General features: G+C 41.4%; 1 protein-coding gene across 1 annotated transcript in view; it reads right to left on the bottom strand.

The window, feature by feature from the left end:
- Nucleotides 1–2,506: 2,506 nt before the first annotated feature.
- The window catches only part of rnd2 (Rho family GTPase 2), a 35,515-nt gene continuing 18,177 nt past the window's right edge, over nt 2,507–19,844 (bottom strand). Inside the window, exons 3-5 of the mRNA XM_061699959.1 lie at nt 11,144–11,253; nt 7,983–8,117; nt 2,507–3,260 (exon numbers count right to left, since the gene is read on the bottom strand). Coding sequence (XP_061555943.1) covers nt 2,991–3,260; nt 7,983–8,117; nt 11,144–11,253 — 515 coding nt within the window. The 3' untranslated portion in view covers nt 2,507–2,990. The remainder of the gene's footprint in view (nt 3,261–7,982; nt 8,118–11,143; nt 11,254–19,844) is intronic.

Below are 19,844 nucleotides of genomic sequence, written 5' to 3' on the forward strand. Positions count from 1 at the left end.
TTTAAAGTTGTTATCATGAGCGAATTTAGGATGTTTTGTGGCTCATTTTACAATGTTAGTGCCAATGATAGCTAGCTCTTAAACAACAACATGCGATGTAACATGATGTTTTTTTTCTTCTCAGGACAACCATTATGTGTGTACATTTTAAAAAAGGGAGACTATTCTGTTATTTTTACTGTGCAGAGAAGTTTTTTTTTTTGTTCTTGTGCCAGTTATCTAAACAGGTATTGACTCTAACAAAATTGTTGTTGATATATTTTTTTTTTAAACTTTTACTCAAGAACAAGTGTTGAATCTGTATTGAACCATTTTTTTTTTGGTAATTGTATTGTTATTATTATTATTTATTTATTTTACAGCTGTATCTGTACTTCTACTTAAGTAAAGAGCGCGAGTCGTTCTGCCACCTCTGGCCGTCTGCTATACAATTTTGGCTCGTTCGTCCTCATGGAAGCCAGTTGAAAGCCAACGCGCCTTCACATTTGTGGTTTTGGCTGCAGTGTTGAGTTCTGTGATGAGCCAACATTGAACCAAGCCGACGCTCTCTCGGGGTGCCCGAGCCTGAGCGTCGCCGCGGGCCTGTCTGGAGGCCAGGTTGGATTTATTTGGATGACACGACGGGGCCGGATGCAGAGAAGACACCAGCTGGACTCTGTATGTTCCAGGAATGTGAATTGCTTTGCTTCTATCCCAGCTACACGTGTGATATTGTGCTAGTTTGCGCGAATATTTTAGTTGTTGACCTCCAAAAAGCGCAAACAGTTGCTTTGAACTCAGTTTGCTAGCCATTTAGCAGGATTACGTCATTTTCCATCAGAAACTGATCCATGCAATCTGATGAAACGGTATCGCTGACTTCTTGTGTATGCTAAGCTAACAAGCATGACTACGGTTTGATGACATGAATGTTTGAAGCCGAACGTGCGAAAAAATATTGTTTTGTATGGCTGGTGTCTTCGGACAAAAGCTAAATACATGTATATTATTTATTTAATTCATACTTGTGAGGAGAAGCGGTACGGAAAATTGATGTATGGATGATATATGTAAACAGGAACTAATCAAATATTGTCATCTAATAATGCTATGCTGTTGTTTGCTCAAATGTTTCGTAAGGCCCACTTTCTGTGGCGCGAGCAAGTTTAACCAGCTTAGCTAATAAGGCTAGCTACATACTCCCGAGAGGTCGAGGAGAATTTGTTTTGCTTTTTTTTGTTGACCTAGATAAATCTGGATAAAGATTTATAAAAAAAGAAAAAAAAACAATTCTAATATTCGAATCCTGAACCTCAGAACTGTGAGGCGGATGTGCCAACCACTAGCGCACCATGCTACACAGTGGGCTTACCGAAGTGATTTCCATTTTCTGGGTCTCTCCTCTTTCGTTGTGGTGGCAGGTAAGCGTTAGCACGTCTCAGTGACCACCGGGAGCTCATTAGCATTCTGAAGCACAGCCGTCACTGCGGTTGCCATGACGTCAGTGACTAATTCGGGATTCGAGAGGGTAGGTGGGGGTGACAAATCACATTCGGTCATGCGACTCTTCATTCACACAGTCCACATATGCACCTTGGGTTTCTCTGACCACCCAGCAAAGAACAGGCTTGTGGTGTTAGCTCAGCGTGCAGGAAGACCAAGTAGGAAATCCTGCATCCCATTAGCCTAGCTGACAAAGCACGAGAGAGAGCGGAGCGCACTTTTATTACGCTTTTATGATCTCCTCGTCCGCAGAGACTCTGCAACCGACTGGAGAACAAGGCCGTAATCACGAAGCGGCGCATGCACAATACTAAAGCGGCGCTCGCCATCAAGATGAGTGGCAAGCAACATAATTGGCTTAGTTGTGTACAAAAGCTTTAATTAAGGCAATTATGCTTTGTTGTTATGGGCTACAACAGCTAATGTTATGTCAAGTACAGGTAGTTAGTCTGCACTCTTTTAAAAGGTAATTATGGTTAAACCCCATAAAACCTCTGAAGCGATGCGGCCATCCGCAAATCGGTCAACGGACAGACGGCCCCAAGGTAAGTCATGAAAAGTGTATTTTCTGTAAAATAATGCTAACATTGCTCTGTAACGCAACGCTAGTATCTGTGCCCCTAGTGCGCTAAAACTAGCTTAAACCACATAAACCATTCAAATGTCTTTAAATAAACTTTATCATCAATGATGGCCCGTTCTTATATTGTTTAAAAGAAAAAAAACTAATATTTGAACCCGTGTATTATTTGAATACAATATACATAAGTAGGGGGTCCCCACTCTAGCAGTTATGTGTCCTACTAATGTTAATGTTGGTCAGGATGGCGGTAATTGGAGATCAAAAGTATTTTTGTGGTTGTACTTGCTGTGAAATGGATGAGACGGGATGTACACCACATTATTTGTATGGGAACGCGCTTTTCATTTCCAGCCATCAGCCTTTTAAGCATTAGGCGTTAATGACATCATCCGCATGTGTGCTGCAATAATAAAGAAACAGCAGCCAGCAATTAACGTTGCCATCTGCAGTCAAGCCGGCGCTTTATTTTGCAATTGTGAGCGAAGAGGAGTAACAGAAAATAACATTAAACACAACATTAATGTTGCAAACATAAGCAAATGTGTTCATATGCTCAATAGAATGCACTTGTGGTAGCGACGCATGTGCACGGCTCAAAAACAAACCACTCACTCGCCTCATGGCTCCTATTCTTGTAGTCAGTCAGTCCCCCCCACCACAACCATCATCATCGTCCTCCTGGGATGCTTGAATATGCCCGTCCTCTTCACTCGCCACACTTCCACTACGGCAGCGTCCTTATGTGTGCTGTGTTCCTTTAGGCCTGATTCTCCATCATTTTGACACAACACAAAATGACACACACACACACACACACACACACAAAGCAAATTTCCACAGTGCAACTTCATTTTTCATCTCCTGCAGTGCAACAAAAACAATAAATAGGCGTCCTCTGGCATATATTTCTGTACACGTATCATTTCTACATGAGCACGCAGCTCTTGGCCCGGTCCTTCCTCAGGACGGGCGCTTGGTCCGCGGGCTCAGTCCGACCCGGCAGCGGCGGGAGGGGCAGCTGCGACACGCACTTGAGCCCCCGGCGGGAGGCGCTGCGCTTGAGCGGCGGCTTGTGCGGCCGGCGCACCGACGCCAGCGTGGTGACGTGGAACACGTCCCGCACGCTGTTCTCCGACACTTTGGACGTGCACTCGGCGTAGGCCACCGCCCCCATCTGCCGGGCAACGGTGCTGCCCTGCAAAGCACACAAAACCCAATGTGGATCGTTCAAGACTACACAGACAAAAATAAATACAGTAAATAAATGAATTAGAAAAGTAGCAAAATGTTATTTGGAAAAAAAAAAAAAAAAGTGTTTTCAACATAAGTTTGAAGGTTCTGAAAGGTAATATTTTTACAAAAAAAGTTGGTAGTATCCTTTTGAGAACTGTCAGTTTTCTTTGAACAAAGAAACATTTTTGTAGAAAAAAATTGTTATGACAATAAAGTTACATTTTTCCTTTATTTTTTAGAACAAAGTTGTATTTTTCGAGAATAGTTATTGTTTGTTATTGTAAAAAGTCATACATGGCGTTTTGCATTGTTTGTTAGCATTAAGTTAAAGAGACTGTCATAAGACAAAGTATGTCTTTTTTTTTAAAAAAAAGTTTTTTTTTTATTTTTATTTTTTTAAATACACTACGTACACAACAACGTGTAATTCTCTTTGTTCAGTTTGACAGTAAACTTTAACTGGAACCAAATTGTTCACTAGCTGCCAAACTGCTGCTTGTTGTGAAGTGAGTTGACTTGAGTTCACTACCCATATTGCGCTCGTAGCTCAAATTTTTGCTCGTGAGTCAAAGAAAAGAAATTGTAAGCTGCCCCTTATACAAAACATTCCACAACCCATCCACAGACACTAGTGACCATTAATGCTGGCATGTCTGACTTCTTTAATGTCATGTTTTTTGTTTCTGTGCCGAATGTCCGAGAGTAACCCTGAAACAGGCTTTTAGCAGCTGTCATCGATGGTCGCCGCATCAAGAGCAAAGATGACGACACGTTGACAGGAAAGTGCAAAAATGTCCGAAGTGCTGGTGTCGTCGTATTCAAGCGATTTATAGAATCCACTATGGTTACTTCACAGATATGTTTGAATTCAATTAAAAACTGCTGCACAGAGTGACGATGACTTCTTCTTCCTTTGACCATCATCAGCGTTTCCCATGATTCCTCAAAACACACGCTCATCCTTTTCCTCTGCGCGCCTTTGATTCTTCCATCAAGGCGCCGCGCAAACGATCCGCACGCATCTGTGTCCTCCATGGGTGGGAGGGAAAAAAAAAAAAAAAAAAAAAGGCGGCGTGAAAACAGTGTGATCTGTGGCAGATTACGGAGGAAACGTGTCAGGTTCAAGCAGTGGTCTGTAACCACTGCTTACAACTCAATTTGAGATCAACAAAGCGCTTAAGAGCGAGGACGATTGGATTACGCTGCATGGCCTCTGCTGTGTGACACTCATGGGACCATCAATGCACTTTAGTATTTATTTTTTGGACGACTTTTTACTCCCTAAATTTGAAAACATATCTGTACTTTCTACTCCTACAAAAGCCGTAATGTTTCGCTAAAAAAAAAAAAAAAAAAAAAAAAAGTAAAATAATTTTTGGGGAAAAAAGTAGTAATATTGCCAGAAAAAATAAATCGTACTGTTATGGGAACTTTTTTTTCCCTGGAACAAAAGTTGTAACATTACCAAAAATAAAAAATGTTTATTTAATTTTTTTAGACCAAAGTTGTAATTCTGTGAGGAAAGGTCATGAGAGTTCCCCCCAAAATAATTACAAGAATACAATTTTATCATAATATTTTGAGAAAAGTTTTTTTTTAAAAAGCATCAATTTTATTTAAAAAAGTTCTAATTTCACAATTAAACTATTTTTGAGAAAGGTTGTAGTATTACTGGGGGGAAAAAATATATTTTTCATATTTGTTTCAGACAAATAAGGTCAAGATTAAATAAGCATAATGAAATATTTACTTTTTTATTTTTGAACAAATGTAATATCACGGAAAAAACAAAAGAAAGTAAAAGAGTAGTTGTCCTAACGAGAGTAAAAAGCTGGAATATGGTGAGGAAAAAGTTATATTACAAATAAAAAGGAAAATCTTTCAAAAAAGTCACGTTATGAAAAAGTAATAATAATAATACGGGAAAGTTGTATGATTCAGAGAATTTATAAGTAAATTTCTGAAAAAAAAGTCAAAATGTGAGACATTTTTTTGAAAAACGTTTTATTCCAAGAAAATCCACAAATGTAGGACAAAAGCTATACTGTTAGAGTATTACGATAAAATTAACTTTTGTCAAGAAAAGTCACGGTAAAATTATGAGGAAAAAATAGTACAGTTTCAGTTTCAGTGTATTTTTGAAAGGTGACAATGCAATTTCATAAAACACATGAAGTACACATGGTTAAAAAAGCCAGAATTAGCCAGAAGGCTAGTTTTCATCTGTAGTCCCCTAGCCAAGATGTAAAAAAGCAGTAGAATACATCTACAAGACAATATAATGCAGGATACATAATCAAACTATACTATTAAGAGAGAATGAAACCATCATTTTTTTGATCGTAACAAAAAAACAACATAACATACTTGTCTTTTTAGTGTTGGCAGCTATAGGTGTTAACTAGCCACATTTTCAGGGGGAAAAAGGTTCGAAAACTACTAGGTCATAATTTTGTTTGAAAAGTCATGCGTAATGTTAAGGTTAAAAAACATTTTTCGAGAACAAAGTCGGAATATTGTGAGAAGTTATCTTTGTGAAGGCAGATGTTCTGATATAGCGTTTGCACGTGTACCTAATGTTGTGTCCAGTGAGTGCTCACGTTTCAGCAGAGGGGAATTACTTATTGTGGTCAACCCCCCCCCCCCCCTACATACGGTGTAGCGCGTCATCTTTTGTTTACACATCTTATTTACGCGAGCGCTCTGTTTCGCAGCTGCGGATGTTTTTTGTTCAAGGCCGCATCAATTTAGAGAGCAAGGCAGACAGCTTTTTGTTTGTGTGAGAGCTTTTGTGTGGCGCCCAACAAACAGAACAAGCTGATTAAAATTCACAGATTGGCCGAGCAGTTTATCAGGTCTGCCTCGGCCCGGCGCGGAGGTCGTAGAGGCTTAGCGTTGAAACATGCAAATAGGTACGCGTGTCCACAGTCACAACCTCAGCAAAACGTCCGACAAAAGCGTAGAGCCCAGCGATATGTCAACATCTCACAAAATACAGAACATCTGATTTCATATTTCATCCCCGCAAACTGAAGTAGAGCGGTACCTCGACTTACAAGTGACCTGATTTATGAGTATTTCGAGATACAAGCTGTCGCTCGGCCAATTTTTTTGTCTTGACTTAGAAACAAAAATTTGAGTTGCGAGCGCTAGCTATGGCAGTTAGCAGATAGTGAACAATTCTTCAAAAAAGAGGTTTCAAGCACTTTATTAAACAAAACTAAACTCAAACAAAGACAATTACATGTTGTGTACCTAACCAAATCACATGAACTTTGTCTTACAAAAGTCCACTAGCTTAATGCTAACACATAATGCAAATGCCGCGGACAGTCTAATGAAACTAGGATTGATTAATTATAAACTTTTGAACAAATTATATTTGAACACCAGCGGTAGCAACACATTCAGGGTATACAACAATACTCACAGACATTTATTTTTTTATCCTCTGTGAAAAACAACTAATATGTGACCCTGCAGCATGAAACCGACTGGAAGTGGAACGGCCGTATTTTGAGCTACAGCCCATAAAGCGCTGACTAAGTGGAAAAAGATCTATTTTCAGATGTGATTCAAACACCAGAAAAATGAGTAAAGATCACTTCCCATTTGGAATTGAGGAGAATTTATTACCCTAACGCTTTGAAAAAAAATGGGTTTATTGGGAGGGTACAGCGAAGTCTCAGAGAAAATTCTAACAACAAGAACTCAACAACACTCATCGGCTACTGCCGCGCGCAAAACAAGGAAAACCACATCATGGTTGGTATCAACAAAGCTTGGAGTTCTCTGCAGCCTCGGATTGAATTATAATGTACATCATTACACATATGAACCAACACGAGGCCGTAATACAGTCCCTCATGGTGTAAACAAAACATCCATGTTGCTAGGCTAACGCTGCAACGCCGCTTCTAATGTTTAAACAGATGTCAACAGGGATCTTCACCAAATATTACCCGATTACCACAATCTATACATCATAAGAAAGCGTTTTTAATTCCTTTTCAGACAATGTATATAGCTCAAGGCCGTGCGAGGGTCACATATTATTACTATGAGGGGCCGTTATTCAGGATTAACTCTCACACTTACTATTCAAATGCTTTCACACACACAAACTACTGAAAGGCTCTCATAAGGACTACTCAAACACTCTCATACGCACGAGTGTCGCTCTCATTAACACTACTCAAATGCTCTCATTGACACGACTCAAATGCTCTCATCAACACTACTCAAATGCGAGCACGTCAATCACATTCTCGCACTTGATTATTGTGTTACAATAACGCTTTTCCTCATTGATTTAAAATGGCTGCTTTTAATGTGTAAGTGCTGTAGGATATGATGTAATTGTCGGCCAATCAGAAGCCGTGTCGTGTATGACGTAGGACTAGGCTGGCTTGTCTATCAAGAGCGAGACGCCATTATTCGGTCGCGGATGCTCTCTGATTGTGTGCGGTGTGCAGTTCATCTCTATAATTTCACTTTTTGAATTGAACTACCGAATAATATATTTACACTATTCACGTGTGAGCATCATTGACATGAACATGCCAGTGATGTGCGCGAGAATGTGATTGACGTGCTCGTGTGAACGCATTCGAGTAGTACCAATGAGAGCATTCAAGTAGTAGTAGTAGTACACAAATTTGCATTTGTCGTGCGGCCTTGTTACCTGCTCGTGGGTGACGGGGATGAGGCGTTGCTTGGAGAGTTCCCTCAGCGTGTTGACGTCCGTCCTCATGTCCAGCTTGCAGCCCACCAGCACCACTTTGGCGTTGGGGCAAAACTCCTGCGTCTCCCCCTGCCACTGTGCGCACAAACGACAACAGACCTTTAACTTTTGGTTGTGATTTTTTTCCCAGTCCCAATGTCCCAAATTCTATCGATGCAATGTGTCTAGCACCTGCCTTCGGAAGCAGTACGCCGACAATTAGTACCCAAACGTAAGTGTATCCAAAAGCACTTCCAGTTACAACCCAGGCTAAACTTAGCGCCTCTCTCACATACAAAGCTCATCTCTCAGTCGAGCTGTATCACTTCAACATATAGTACATTCTTGAAACCGTTCAATAAATGGCTGCCAAGTGCATTGGCAACTGTGGCTCTCCTTTTCTACATGAGAGCATTCCCGTAAGTAAGTGTACTGGCAAAAAAACAAACAAACAAACAAACGAAAAACACGATATAGCGGGAGCATGAACGATCGGGTTCCACAGAACAAAATGGTGATTTTGTGAATAGTCAACCACAAATATGCTGTGCATTACCGTACCTCATAGTATTTGGGTTTGGCCATAGCGAGTGGATGAAAAAGGGCCAAAAAAAGGAGGCTGTTCCATTTGGTAGTACATCTGTCTTTGGCAGAGGTCTGCGCACCGTCCAAGTGCACCGGAAAATCTAATTAGCTTGAACGGAAATGCCATATGTCAGTTAATTAATAGCCAATTCTCTCGCAACTGCAGTAAATCGATCAATATTTTCCTCACAAACAAAAGTTCTGATGTTGGGGGTTCAAATCCAGACCCCGGTCTTCCTGTGTGGAGTTTGCATGTTGTCTCCATGCTTGCGCGGGTTTTCTCTGTGTACAGTATATCGTGCATTTTAGGTTACAAAAAAAAAAAAAACAACAATTCAAATTGTTGTAATATGCATTTTAAAGAGGAAAAATAGCACTCCATAATATTGCACTTAAAACATACAGTAATGACATACATAATGAAATCGAATTTTGAAAATAAACGGGTTTTGTCACACTGCATCGTTTGAATGGCCGTTGTGCGGCTCCTTCTGGTGCAGCCACCTTGGCCACCAGGGGCAGTGTCAAACAGATTGACAGCAATACTGTTTACTGAGACGTCTCATCTTCTCCCAGCTCATTGGTACGGCACTAATATTAGTTGATCTTCGCAGAGGATAAATATATTATTTTAAGTAGTAAGTACTGTTTATATTGTCCGTTATGCTGCACAATTTATTTGTGTTCAATCTGTTGCTTAAAAGGTTAGAGCAAAGCAACATGGATGCTATTTATCTTTAGCATTAAGCGAGCAGACCGAAAGGCTTAGCTATGTGGTTGTTTTAAATACACAATGTGTAATTCCCTTTAATTTCTTTTAAATTTGACGGTATACTTCAACTGGGAGCGGCAATAGACATTTTGACGCCTCTGTTTTGAGGAACTGTTCACTATTTGCCAGAGTGTTGCTCACTGGGAAGTGAGGTGAGTTCACTGCCACGATAAAGCGCGCATTTCTCAAGTCTGCAGTCAAGCCAAATATCGTCTGAACAATGGCTCGCATCTCGGAGTCACTCGTATCTCAAGGCACCGCTGTACTCGAAAGCGTCCTTTGGTGTGAACGTGAGCGTGAATGCTTGTTTGTCTACATGTGCCCTGCGATTGGCTGGCCACCAGTCTAGGGTGTTTATCATATTTCTTTTTTTTTTCTTTTTTTTTTTTTTTATTTCTTTTTTTTTTTTTTTTATTATATTTCTCGCCCGAAGTCAGCTGGGATAGGCTCCAGTTCAATTGTGACCCTAGTGAGGATAAGTGGTATTAAAATGGACGGATGGACAAATAAATGTATTCGAGCTCGTGTGTGTGAAGCGCAGCTAAAACAACAGTTTGCTCAAAGTGTGTGACACAAATTCACAAGAACACCGCAGCCCGGAATATTCTGCATGCCAAGTGCCCAACGTCAGGCACTCCACTCAGCCTTTGTGTTTAAAACAACCTCTGACCTCTCAAGCCCGGCCCCTACCCTGAAATCAAGCACCAAATCAAAGGATTTGATCGTTTAACCCTCGCTCCTCTGTGGCGGCCTTGATCGTCAACACAGGTCAAGAGTCTAATTTGGGACGGCCGTTGTTGCAACAGGTTTCGACTGCGGCCCTGAGATGAGATTAACAGGGCGACGGCTAGGGGGTAGGGGTCACGGCAACCCTCCCACCCCTCTCCTGTGTCGAGGGGATTCATGGGAAAACCAAAAAGCTTGACGGTGGATATGTTGACAGGCTCCACTGAGGCTTGTCCAGATATTTGAGGGTGTCCTGGATTATATTTACAAAGTCTTCAGGGGCCTGGACCATCAGAAAACTGCTAATAGTTGAGTTTTTCAGTGAATAGCTGGGGATAGGTTCCACAGAAAATAATTAGAATAGGAAACTGTGAATATACAAATGACTACATATAACAAACATGGTAAAGGCAAGTCAGATTAATCCAGAGTCAAACTGCTGTCATCATAAAAGCTATATTAACTGCATACAGGTGCAAAGGCAATAGTTTCTCGATCTATAGACAGACAAAGATACATTACTAGTAGCTAGTAAATCTTTTTCAGAGAAAATAGGCCAATTTGGTTACTTTCCCACGACACATCTGACGATCCCTCAGGGTACACTAATGCTCGGGAATCACTGCTTTACGTCTTTATACCTTTTCCACAAATTGTTTTTTTTTTTTTTTTTTTTTTTTTAATGAATAGCACATCCTTAGCCTGGGTCAAATGTCTCCAAAAGCAATCGACGATTTACCGTGTGTGTGACCGCCGCCACATCTCCACGCCATCTATAAACCGGATTTTTGCTCTCTTTTTTTCCCAGGCTCATTAAGCGTGAAGCTTGTGTGCAGCCTCTCCTCTTTGATACATCTTCTCAAGGCTCATTTGCATATCTCATGCCCCCCCACCCGACTCCCCATCTGACCTTCCATTCTGCTGGGGATTAAAGGTCAAGTGGATATTTTGACGAGATAAAAACGAGCGCCGGGGCTGCCATTCGTTATTATGTTGCCAAGGCACATGTGTGGGGATTTGATCAAAACAAGCCACTGACCTTTTTAATGACGCTGTCCAGAGTCTCGGGACGGCTGATGTCAAAGCAGACGAGGACGGCGTCGGAGTCGGGGTACGCCAGCGGCCTCACGTTGTCGTAATAGGAAGAACCTGCGGACACAGACAAAAAAAGTCACATATGGCGAGAAAAAGGTCAGGACCGCAAGTGAGAAATAAACAAGCTCGTTCCGGAGCCCCGGCAGTGTTTTCATCCCCCGGACCATTATGTCTATTAGGTGGTTATGTCAAAGTCAACACAATCTTCTCCGAGTTGTTTTCATTTGTCAATCAAAAACTGAATGAATCCATACCGGGCCAGTCATAAACATTTGATTAGAGGCCATGTTTTACGTCATATTTTCCCAACTGTTATACAAAACAACAGCTTTTGCCAAGCTTTAAGCCACACACCCTCAACAGTGTCCCCAGAACCATTCTACATAATACATAACACCTGAGAATTTAATTAACGACAACGAGCTGTTCCTCTAAATTGTGGCATCCGGGGACGATGCATTTTCAGGGTGTTAGCATAGCTCGCTAGGTTACTGCATGCTGTCGTGGTAGAAATTTCTCAAGTTATTATAACTAAGTAACTCGTAATTGTGCCGGATAGCCATTAATGCAAATGAAAGCGCTCCAGTGTGTAACATACTGTATAACCTGAGCCCAAGTGTGTCACTAGGCATCGTTTTAGCCTACCGAAATCGTGAAAAAACAATTTAACGCTATATCTCCACAGTTAGGTCATACATAGATCTCAGTCTTTGCACGTTTTCAGCAATTATCTTCAAACATCTATAATGTATACTGTAGGTCTCATGACGTTTTACCAATTACACCACGCATGATGTATTTTGAAGCAGATTTTTCCAGAACATTCAGCTTAAAGTCCAACTTGAACCACTGCATCTCGTTCTCTGGGTTTGGACGGGCACATGGGTGGTCTCCTATTATCAGAGTAAGAATGTGGAGTGCTTTCTCAAAGGAAGCCGGAGGACTGCGAGGGAACCGCCCGGCTTTTGTTCCTGATCATCTGGAGAGCGGTAGCACAGAGGCCAAACTGAAAGGCTGAAGCCTTTAGACGCATTGCTCAAACTGTCTCGACATCTTGCCTGGTTCTCAGAAATTTAGACACTCGCCTCCCCCTCATGCTCATTCACGCACCTTGATCAAGGCTAAAGCTCCTGTGTTTCTCAAACTAGTTTGAATCCTAGCTTGACTCTCTTGCAGTGATGGGAAGTAAGAGATCTGAGAGTTTAGATCTGGAGGTCTCATAAGTTGTGAAAAAAAAAAAAACCCAAAACAAACGTGAACTAGGCAGCCCTAACAACGACGGTAACAGATTTGGAGCGAGATATTCCTCATCCATCATACAGAGTGTGAGTACTTTTGCCAGCTAGACTTTTTTGGAAACTGTCTGCCGTCTCACTCTCATCCAGACTCGTTCTTTTTGGACAGCAACTCCATCAATATTGTCAGAGTATTCCGCATGCGTCACGCCTGCTCTTCACTCGTCGACTCGACAGGCCTGTTAAAGCATACTTCAGTCGGCGGTGCACAAAGGCAAGCGCAGCCTGTTTTTAGCATCACTGTGTTCTCTTTTCTTAGTGACGGAATGAGACGACAACAATAGCGAGCACGCGGCAACATCATTCAGAGCGCCGTTTCCCCCACCCCAAGGGTGACCTGCTATCGCTCCCCGCTGAGAACAATGCAGCAAACAGCCTGGAACGCGCTCGCAGGCTTCACGTTAAACACGGATGCCCTTCTGCCTCAGGGCGACTGGAGACGGCGAGTTTGTAGTTTGTATTTCACTGAAACAACACAAATGAGAGATTCTGCATCAAAAGAAAACATCTTAAAAATCTCTTCTAAGTGATAACGATACGATAATTGATTATTGATCCTGTATCTATACAGTACCATAAGTGACAACAATAGAATATCCATCCATCCATCTTCTCACCTAAACATCTTATCCTCACTCTGGCTTTTCAACACGTCATGCCTGCACACAGCATTGTTTATATTTACCATGACCACACATCCTACATTTCAATGTGAAAGCTGTGGCGCATTGTTGGCTTGGGCGGCCATTATCCGGCTAGCGGTAACCATGGAGAACGTAAACAATGTGTAATCATGCGGTGAGATGGCACGTTCGAAATGGAAGGGGATTTATTTATTCCACCAAGCCTGGCTAACACACTCGTACCATGGTCAAAGGTGGATTGTGGGCAGAAACTTGATGGCTTGAGACTGCTGGTTAGCTTGCTAGCCGAACATTAACTCATGTATGTGAAAAGGCTAAGACATTACACAGTCATTTACTCGCGAACACGGTGTTATTTTGTTACAATGAAGTATGCTTTCACCTATTAGTATGTAGTACAGTATTTATTTTTACCACACGGCCATAAAAATAAGGTAAACATAACTTCATTTTGGGGCTGTAACGAATTATTAACATTTCGACAAATTTCAATGTGAAATATTACATCGATTTGCAATCATTGCAGGTCGCAAACAGCGTCACGGGACGACTTCAATTCGTAACCAGAGGTTGCACTGTATTTGATGGCAAATGTTCCCTCGCAAAATTTGTGATTCGCTATTCACGATTTCAGCTATTTGAAGTTGTTACCGATCCTCTCTTATTTGCTGATTATTATTTTTTTTTTACTGTCTCTATTATGCTCAAGGCAAAGCCCTGTCTAATATAAAAGTGAGAGGTGGGCTTTATTTTGTCAGGCCATAGCGCTGTCTAATAGAGAACTGGTGCTTTCCGGCCATCGTGTGGCATTAATCGGAAATATTTGATGTTTGGATGTTGATATTGTACCCCAATCGATACCAATACAATATGATATATTATTGTTTGGCCCAGCCCAAAAGCGCAGCTTGTTTGCAGTGCTTGTTGCCATTCAGCAGGACCAGTCAAGGACACCGTGGACAACGGTCTGCATGTGAAGGAGGCGAGGTGGCAGGTGATGACAGAAGCAAGCAGGGAATAAGGCAAAACCATGCAAATGAAGGGGGCATCACTTCAAGAAGCTGTTTAAATGTTTAAAATTAGAGGCTGTTAACGAGGCCGTCGGGACGATTGCATCAACCCCAGACGTCAAAATGATTGGCAGGGCACGGTCACGCCGGGCCTTCGTCTCGGTGAGAAAACCACGCATGCTATTTCCCCTACCGGTGACCGGGGAGCCGCCTCAGCACAAAGTCAGACAGAAAGTCCTCGGAGGGGGTGGGGGGAGTACACAATGAGCTCGACCAAAGAGAAGCCAATCTCCAGAAGCATTGAAAATAATAATGCCTTTCTCCTATTAAATATGACGTCATAGAAACTTATAGAACGAAATAACATTTTTCTTGAAAAAAAATTATCCCCCAAATACAATCTTTTTTTTTTTGTTATTATTTAAATTATTTTTTCTCAACATTCTCTCTATTCTTGTAATATAATATTTTTTTCTTTACAGTATGGCCCAAATGATCCTTCACACACAGTTGTCTTGTGTGTTTAAAAAGTGTATATGACGCTGTACACTCACAAGAAATTGACTCTTCGAGAGCTGTGGGTTTTTTTTCCAAATGTTTAGAAGAAGAAGAAAATTGCTTAAATCGGTCAGTACAAGCCGAAGTGTCATCTTGCAGTTATCAACTCTGCTGACATTTTTAGTGTGTGAGTGTGTCTTGTGTGTTCAATACATCAATAACGTAGTTTTGAAAGGGAGGTAAAAAAAAAGAAGCATGAGGCAAGCTTTTAAAATAAATCACCTTATCACCTCATGTAAAAGATAAAAGAAAAAGACGAGTGTCGAGGTCGAGCTTAGACCACCCGTTTCGGCCGGAGAAATCAGATAAAGAACTACCATCGCTCTGCCCCTGTTGTTGGACAAAAGGTTAAGTGAATCTCGAGGACGGCGGTAGAGAGCAGCCTGGTAGGAACCTCGAGGAAAAAAAAAAAAACATCAGGTCAAACGGGACAAGACAAGGACAGACATAAAGCACATGGGGGCGGGGGGGTCGTAATAGCCTGGGGATGTTCTTAATGTTTTGCAAAGGCTGTTCTTGTCATATTACGTGAGCTTTTTCAACACAAATAAATGTTTACAGATATGAAGCGAGATCTAGCTGGCTTAATACAGGAAACACAGTATATAGCAATATTTATAATTTCACATGTACCCGGGGCTGAAAAAGCGAGGCGTGGAGAGTCTCTGTCTGTCTGTTGGAAATACACGAGTACAGTACAATGTTGGTGACACCTGCTTTAAGTGATGTACAAAATTGACATGCTGTGTTCAAACACTTACAAGTGCGCACATTGGGAAGTGGATTCCTACATTGTGCCAAAAAAAAAAAAAAAAAGTATACCCCACAAATTAATTAAGAAATCCAGGGTTTAGTCAACCACAAAGTATCCCACTGGGCAACTTTCAATTTTTTACGCTATGTTAAGTTGTTCAACAAAACAATCCGGTTCCAGTAACAGCTTAAATTAAACTCTTGAACTGAACAGTTAAACTCAATTTTAAAGTGATCCAAATAAAACTCTGACCTGAAGAAAGTATCTCCACCCCAAAACAATAAAGCCACTTGGGCAGAGGCTGAGCAACTTTTAGGAGCTTTTAAACTTTCAACGTGTTCGTCACAGCCGGAATATTCACCTTCTCGCTGTTAGCTCATTGATGAAAAAACGAAGTTAAAAAAAAAAAAAAAAAGAAATAAAGAAAAAAAAAAAAAAAAAAAGAAGCCTTTTGCCTGAAGGCGCTCTGATGTGTCGGCGCGCATATGGCCGAGAATCAACGGCAAGCAAACAGCCTCATTAGGCTGCAGAGACGCCGGGCACGCACACAAACAAAAGCGGCTTTAATACGCTCTCAAATGTCGGCAAATAAATGCAAAACAGCCAGCATGAGCCAGTTAAAGCCTAACCCAAGAAAACACAGCCGCTCCTTTCCTGCAGCTGTTTCCCCTCCCTGAGGGGGAAGCAAAGACTGTTGGAGGCCAATAACTCTGACGCATGAATGATTATTAGCCATTAAATAAAAGAGATGAAGGGGTTTGGGGAGGAGCAGCTATCAAATATTTTTAGAAGAGTATTATACCAATTAGTCCATCGATTAAATGAGCAATCTGATAAAAAACTGATTTTGCATTATTAACACAATAACATGCATCGAATCCAGTTTATTTATTAGTGGTGTCCCGATGTGATATTTGAGATCGGAAATCGGTCCGATGTCAGCGCAAAAAAAAAAAAAAAAAAAAAAAAAACGGCTCGAACTGGATCTAAAATCTCCAATTTTATCAATCTTATACAAGCCGTCCATTCCATGTTCCGCGCCAGCACATTTATCCAGCCGCGCCCGGATGCAGAGCCCATGTGATCACAACAGGTTCCTAAGGTGCTAACATAGCAGCAAGGAGTAAAGGCATCTTTATACTCGTGCGGGCGGTGACGTCACTGTGGCTGTCCCGCGTGTAGTTTGCCTTTATACTCAAGCGCAACCCACCCGCGCAGTTTTGAAAATGTACTGCAGTTCACCCCCAAGTCAGGGGTGTCGCGACGGCTCGTATTGGCTAGGACAGTTTCCTCTGTCTTTTTTGGACCATTTCCGGTTAAAGAGGCCTTAAATGTTGCTTGCCTAAAGTCCTTTATTGACACTCCAGTTGAAGTTTACTATAAAACTGAACAGACATAACAAAAGAATTACACCTGTTGAATGTTCAAATACATCACAGACTTAGTTTCTTTCTTCGTTTTTGTTCACAAAAATCACTAGCATAAAGCTAACACACAATGAATGAAAACCATCATCGACAAGCTAATGAAAGTTAGCATCGAACTCACTTATATCTCTCGAAATAATGAATATTGGTACACAGTCTGTATCTCATTGCGTGCACCACGTTGCCCCTCAGAGGTCAAGATGTGCACAGCAGTTACTTTATGTAACCCATTGGTTAATAATAAATGGGTCAGTTTTTCTCATAACTACTGTTGCTGATTATTGTTTTCTGTTTGAGTAATATCTCTTGATCAAGCCTTTTCTAACATTCCTAACTACAAAATAAGTAAATTATGCACGATTATTGCTGATATCAGATCAGACCGATATCAGCATCGGCCAAAACTCAAGTCTGCAATATCGGTATCGGATCGGAAGCGGAAAAAGTTGGATTGGGACATTCTTATTATTTCAATGGAGTAGTGCGTGCGACTGCAGTCTGTGTGGGAAAATGATCCCTACGAAGCTTCAAGGGAGAGACTTTGCTTTGAGAGATTATCAGAGGGGTAAAAAAAATGTGGTATATCTGACAACATTAGACTAACAACATTAGATAAGAACCAGGGTCTTCTGTATTTCGTTCGCATAATAGCTCAAGTCGTTTTCATTTATTGTCACAATATCTCTACAAAATACCAATGTGCTTGCTAAACTTGTGTTGTTTAGTCTTTGTAGATTCTCATTTTCTAAAAATCTTCAAACATGACTTGGGCAATTATGAAAATTGGCTCACCGTTTATTTTTCCACCTGTGGCTGTTGGTAAGGCCCCAAGACAGCAAAGTGAAAACTGGGGAGTTTAATAGCGTAGCGCTAAGGCACAGCTAACAATGTGTTTTTACTGTATTTCTTCCTGTGCACACTCAAACATTACAGAACAGCTGCTCGACCAATGAGCGACAAGCAGTGGTTTCCATCACCCAAAGGCGGACGGTACAAGTCACCGCTAAGGACTAAAACTGTAAGCGTGCTCAAGGCATGACATCTTTGCTTCAATTAAGTGTTGTTTGACCACTTGACCATTGAATTAATATAAATATGTACAACTTGTAATTGTCCCTCAGTAAAGCCTTGATGTTGTTGTTTGTTTTGTCTTCGCCTTCATGTTCAGTGCAAATGCAAACATGGAGGAAGCGTTAATTCCGGAGAACACTTCCAACAACACCCGACAGCATTTTTATAAGACCTGTTAAGCAACAATCTCCGGCGAGGAAGGCTCGGCACGGCGGTAAATGACTACAGAGCATCACACACCCTCGCCGAGATCCAATCATTGTTTTCTGCGCTCTTCAGTGCAAAAACAGCTCTCATTGTCACGGGTAATAATAGAAATCCAGAATTCCATAGGACTCCTAAAAGATGTCCACATGTGCCATCAATTTAATTTTGGCCCAGCTGCCTAAAGAGGGTGTCGGAGAAGAGGCCTTTTCTGAACTTAACAAGCGACACTTTTGATTGTAATTAATACAATAGTGTATATAGTACAATACAGATTAGTGTAAAACATATGGAGTGAAGTTCCTCCTCAGTAGTTTTGGCCAGACTAGTTTGCTGCCTAAAGATCTATGATAGCAACACCCATCCATTTTCCAAACCGCTTATCCTCACTAGGATCGCGGGCGTGCTAGCAACAGGAAGGAATAATTCAAGACAGCAACAGACACCGTTTGTTTCCAATGTCCACCCAAAGTGGATGTTTACAAACAGCAACTGACACGTTTTGCAGGTGTTCACACACACTTTTGGCGACATGGGATTAACTTGCCATTACCCTGCCGCGTCTCCAAGCTACCGATTAAAGTCGCCAAAGACGGCGTCACCTCGGGATGAATCCCAGCCCTTGAAGAAGAAAAGCGTTCGGAATCTCCAGTCTCGGATCGGCTGTGGCGAGGATTTAATGCCGCCGCCGTGTGTCATCCAATCGGTGACATTCGCTACCCGGCGGAGGTGTTGATGGAGGGAGAAGTGGGGGATTGTGTGGGGGAGGGGGGACATCACACAGAAGCATGACCGTCAACCTCCCTCCGGCATGCAGAGATAAGAGTTTTGTGCATCCGCCTGAAGCCTCTCAAGCCCACTGAGCGCTGCTTGTGATCATACTCAAGCCTAGCATCTCATCCTCGGCCTTCTGTCTGCACACTTCCTTCGTTTCGTCTGTCTCCTGGGAGCGTACCGATACAGCTCAAACGTTGCAGTACAATTGGAAACAGCGGGGAGAGTGTTGACAGGACCACCTTCTCAAAACAGGCTTATTTCAGCAAGAATAAAAATAGTGTGCAAGACGTTATGCAGCCGAACCTCAGTTTTTGTGTGCCAAACGTTTTCGTATGATCTACGTTTGGTTCCGTTTTCGTTTAAAAAAAAAAAAAATAATAATAATAAAGTGTGACTCTGCCATTTATTTCCCGAAATCCATGTGCGTTTGTCCGAAGCCTTCATAAGTTGTGTATAAAGAGTTCAACAGATGGCAAGGCATATTTCACCATGCAAGGTTTTATTTACAACTCAAAATAAACTACGAAAAAAGGCTCCCCTCCTTGCTGTATACGCCAAGAATTTTCAATAAATATACAGTAGAAGTGATGTTAAATGAATAAAATTATCCACTTCATAAGTCAGTGGTATTTCATACTATTTACATATGTAAAACTATAGTTATTCTCTATAAAATGCTTTTTTTCTCTCTTTTATAAAACAAAAAACAAAAATAATAATATTTTTTTTTGGTTGTCTGGAACAGATTCTGACTTACATTATTTTCTATAGAAAACATAGCTCTGGATTTTGTACCGTTCAGTTTTAATCACACTTTGTGGAACAGATTAAACACCAAAAACGAGGCTCCACTGTAATTCATAAACACTGTGGTAGTTTGACTGAAGCATGTCTCATGTTAGTAA

The sequence above is a fragment of the Phycodurus eques genome, chromosome 16 (genome assembly GCF_024500275.1).
Source record: "Phycodurus eques isolate BA_2022a chromosome 16, UOR_Pequ_1.1, whole genome shotgun sequence".
Taxonomy (NCBI): domain Eukaryota; kingdom Metazoa; phylum Chordata; class Actinopteri; order Syngnathiformes; family Syngnathidae; genus Phycodurus; species Phycodurus eques.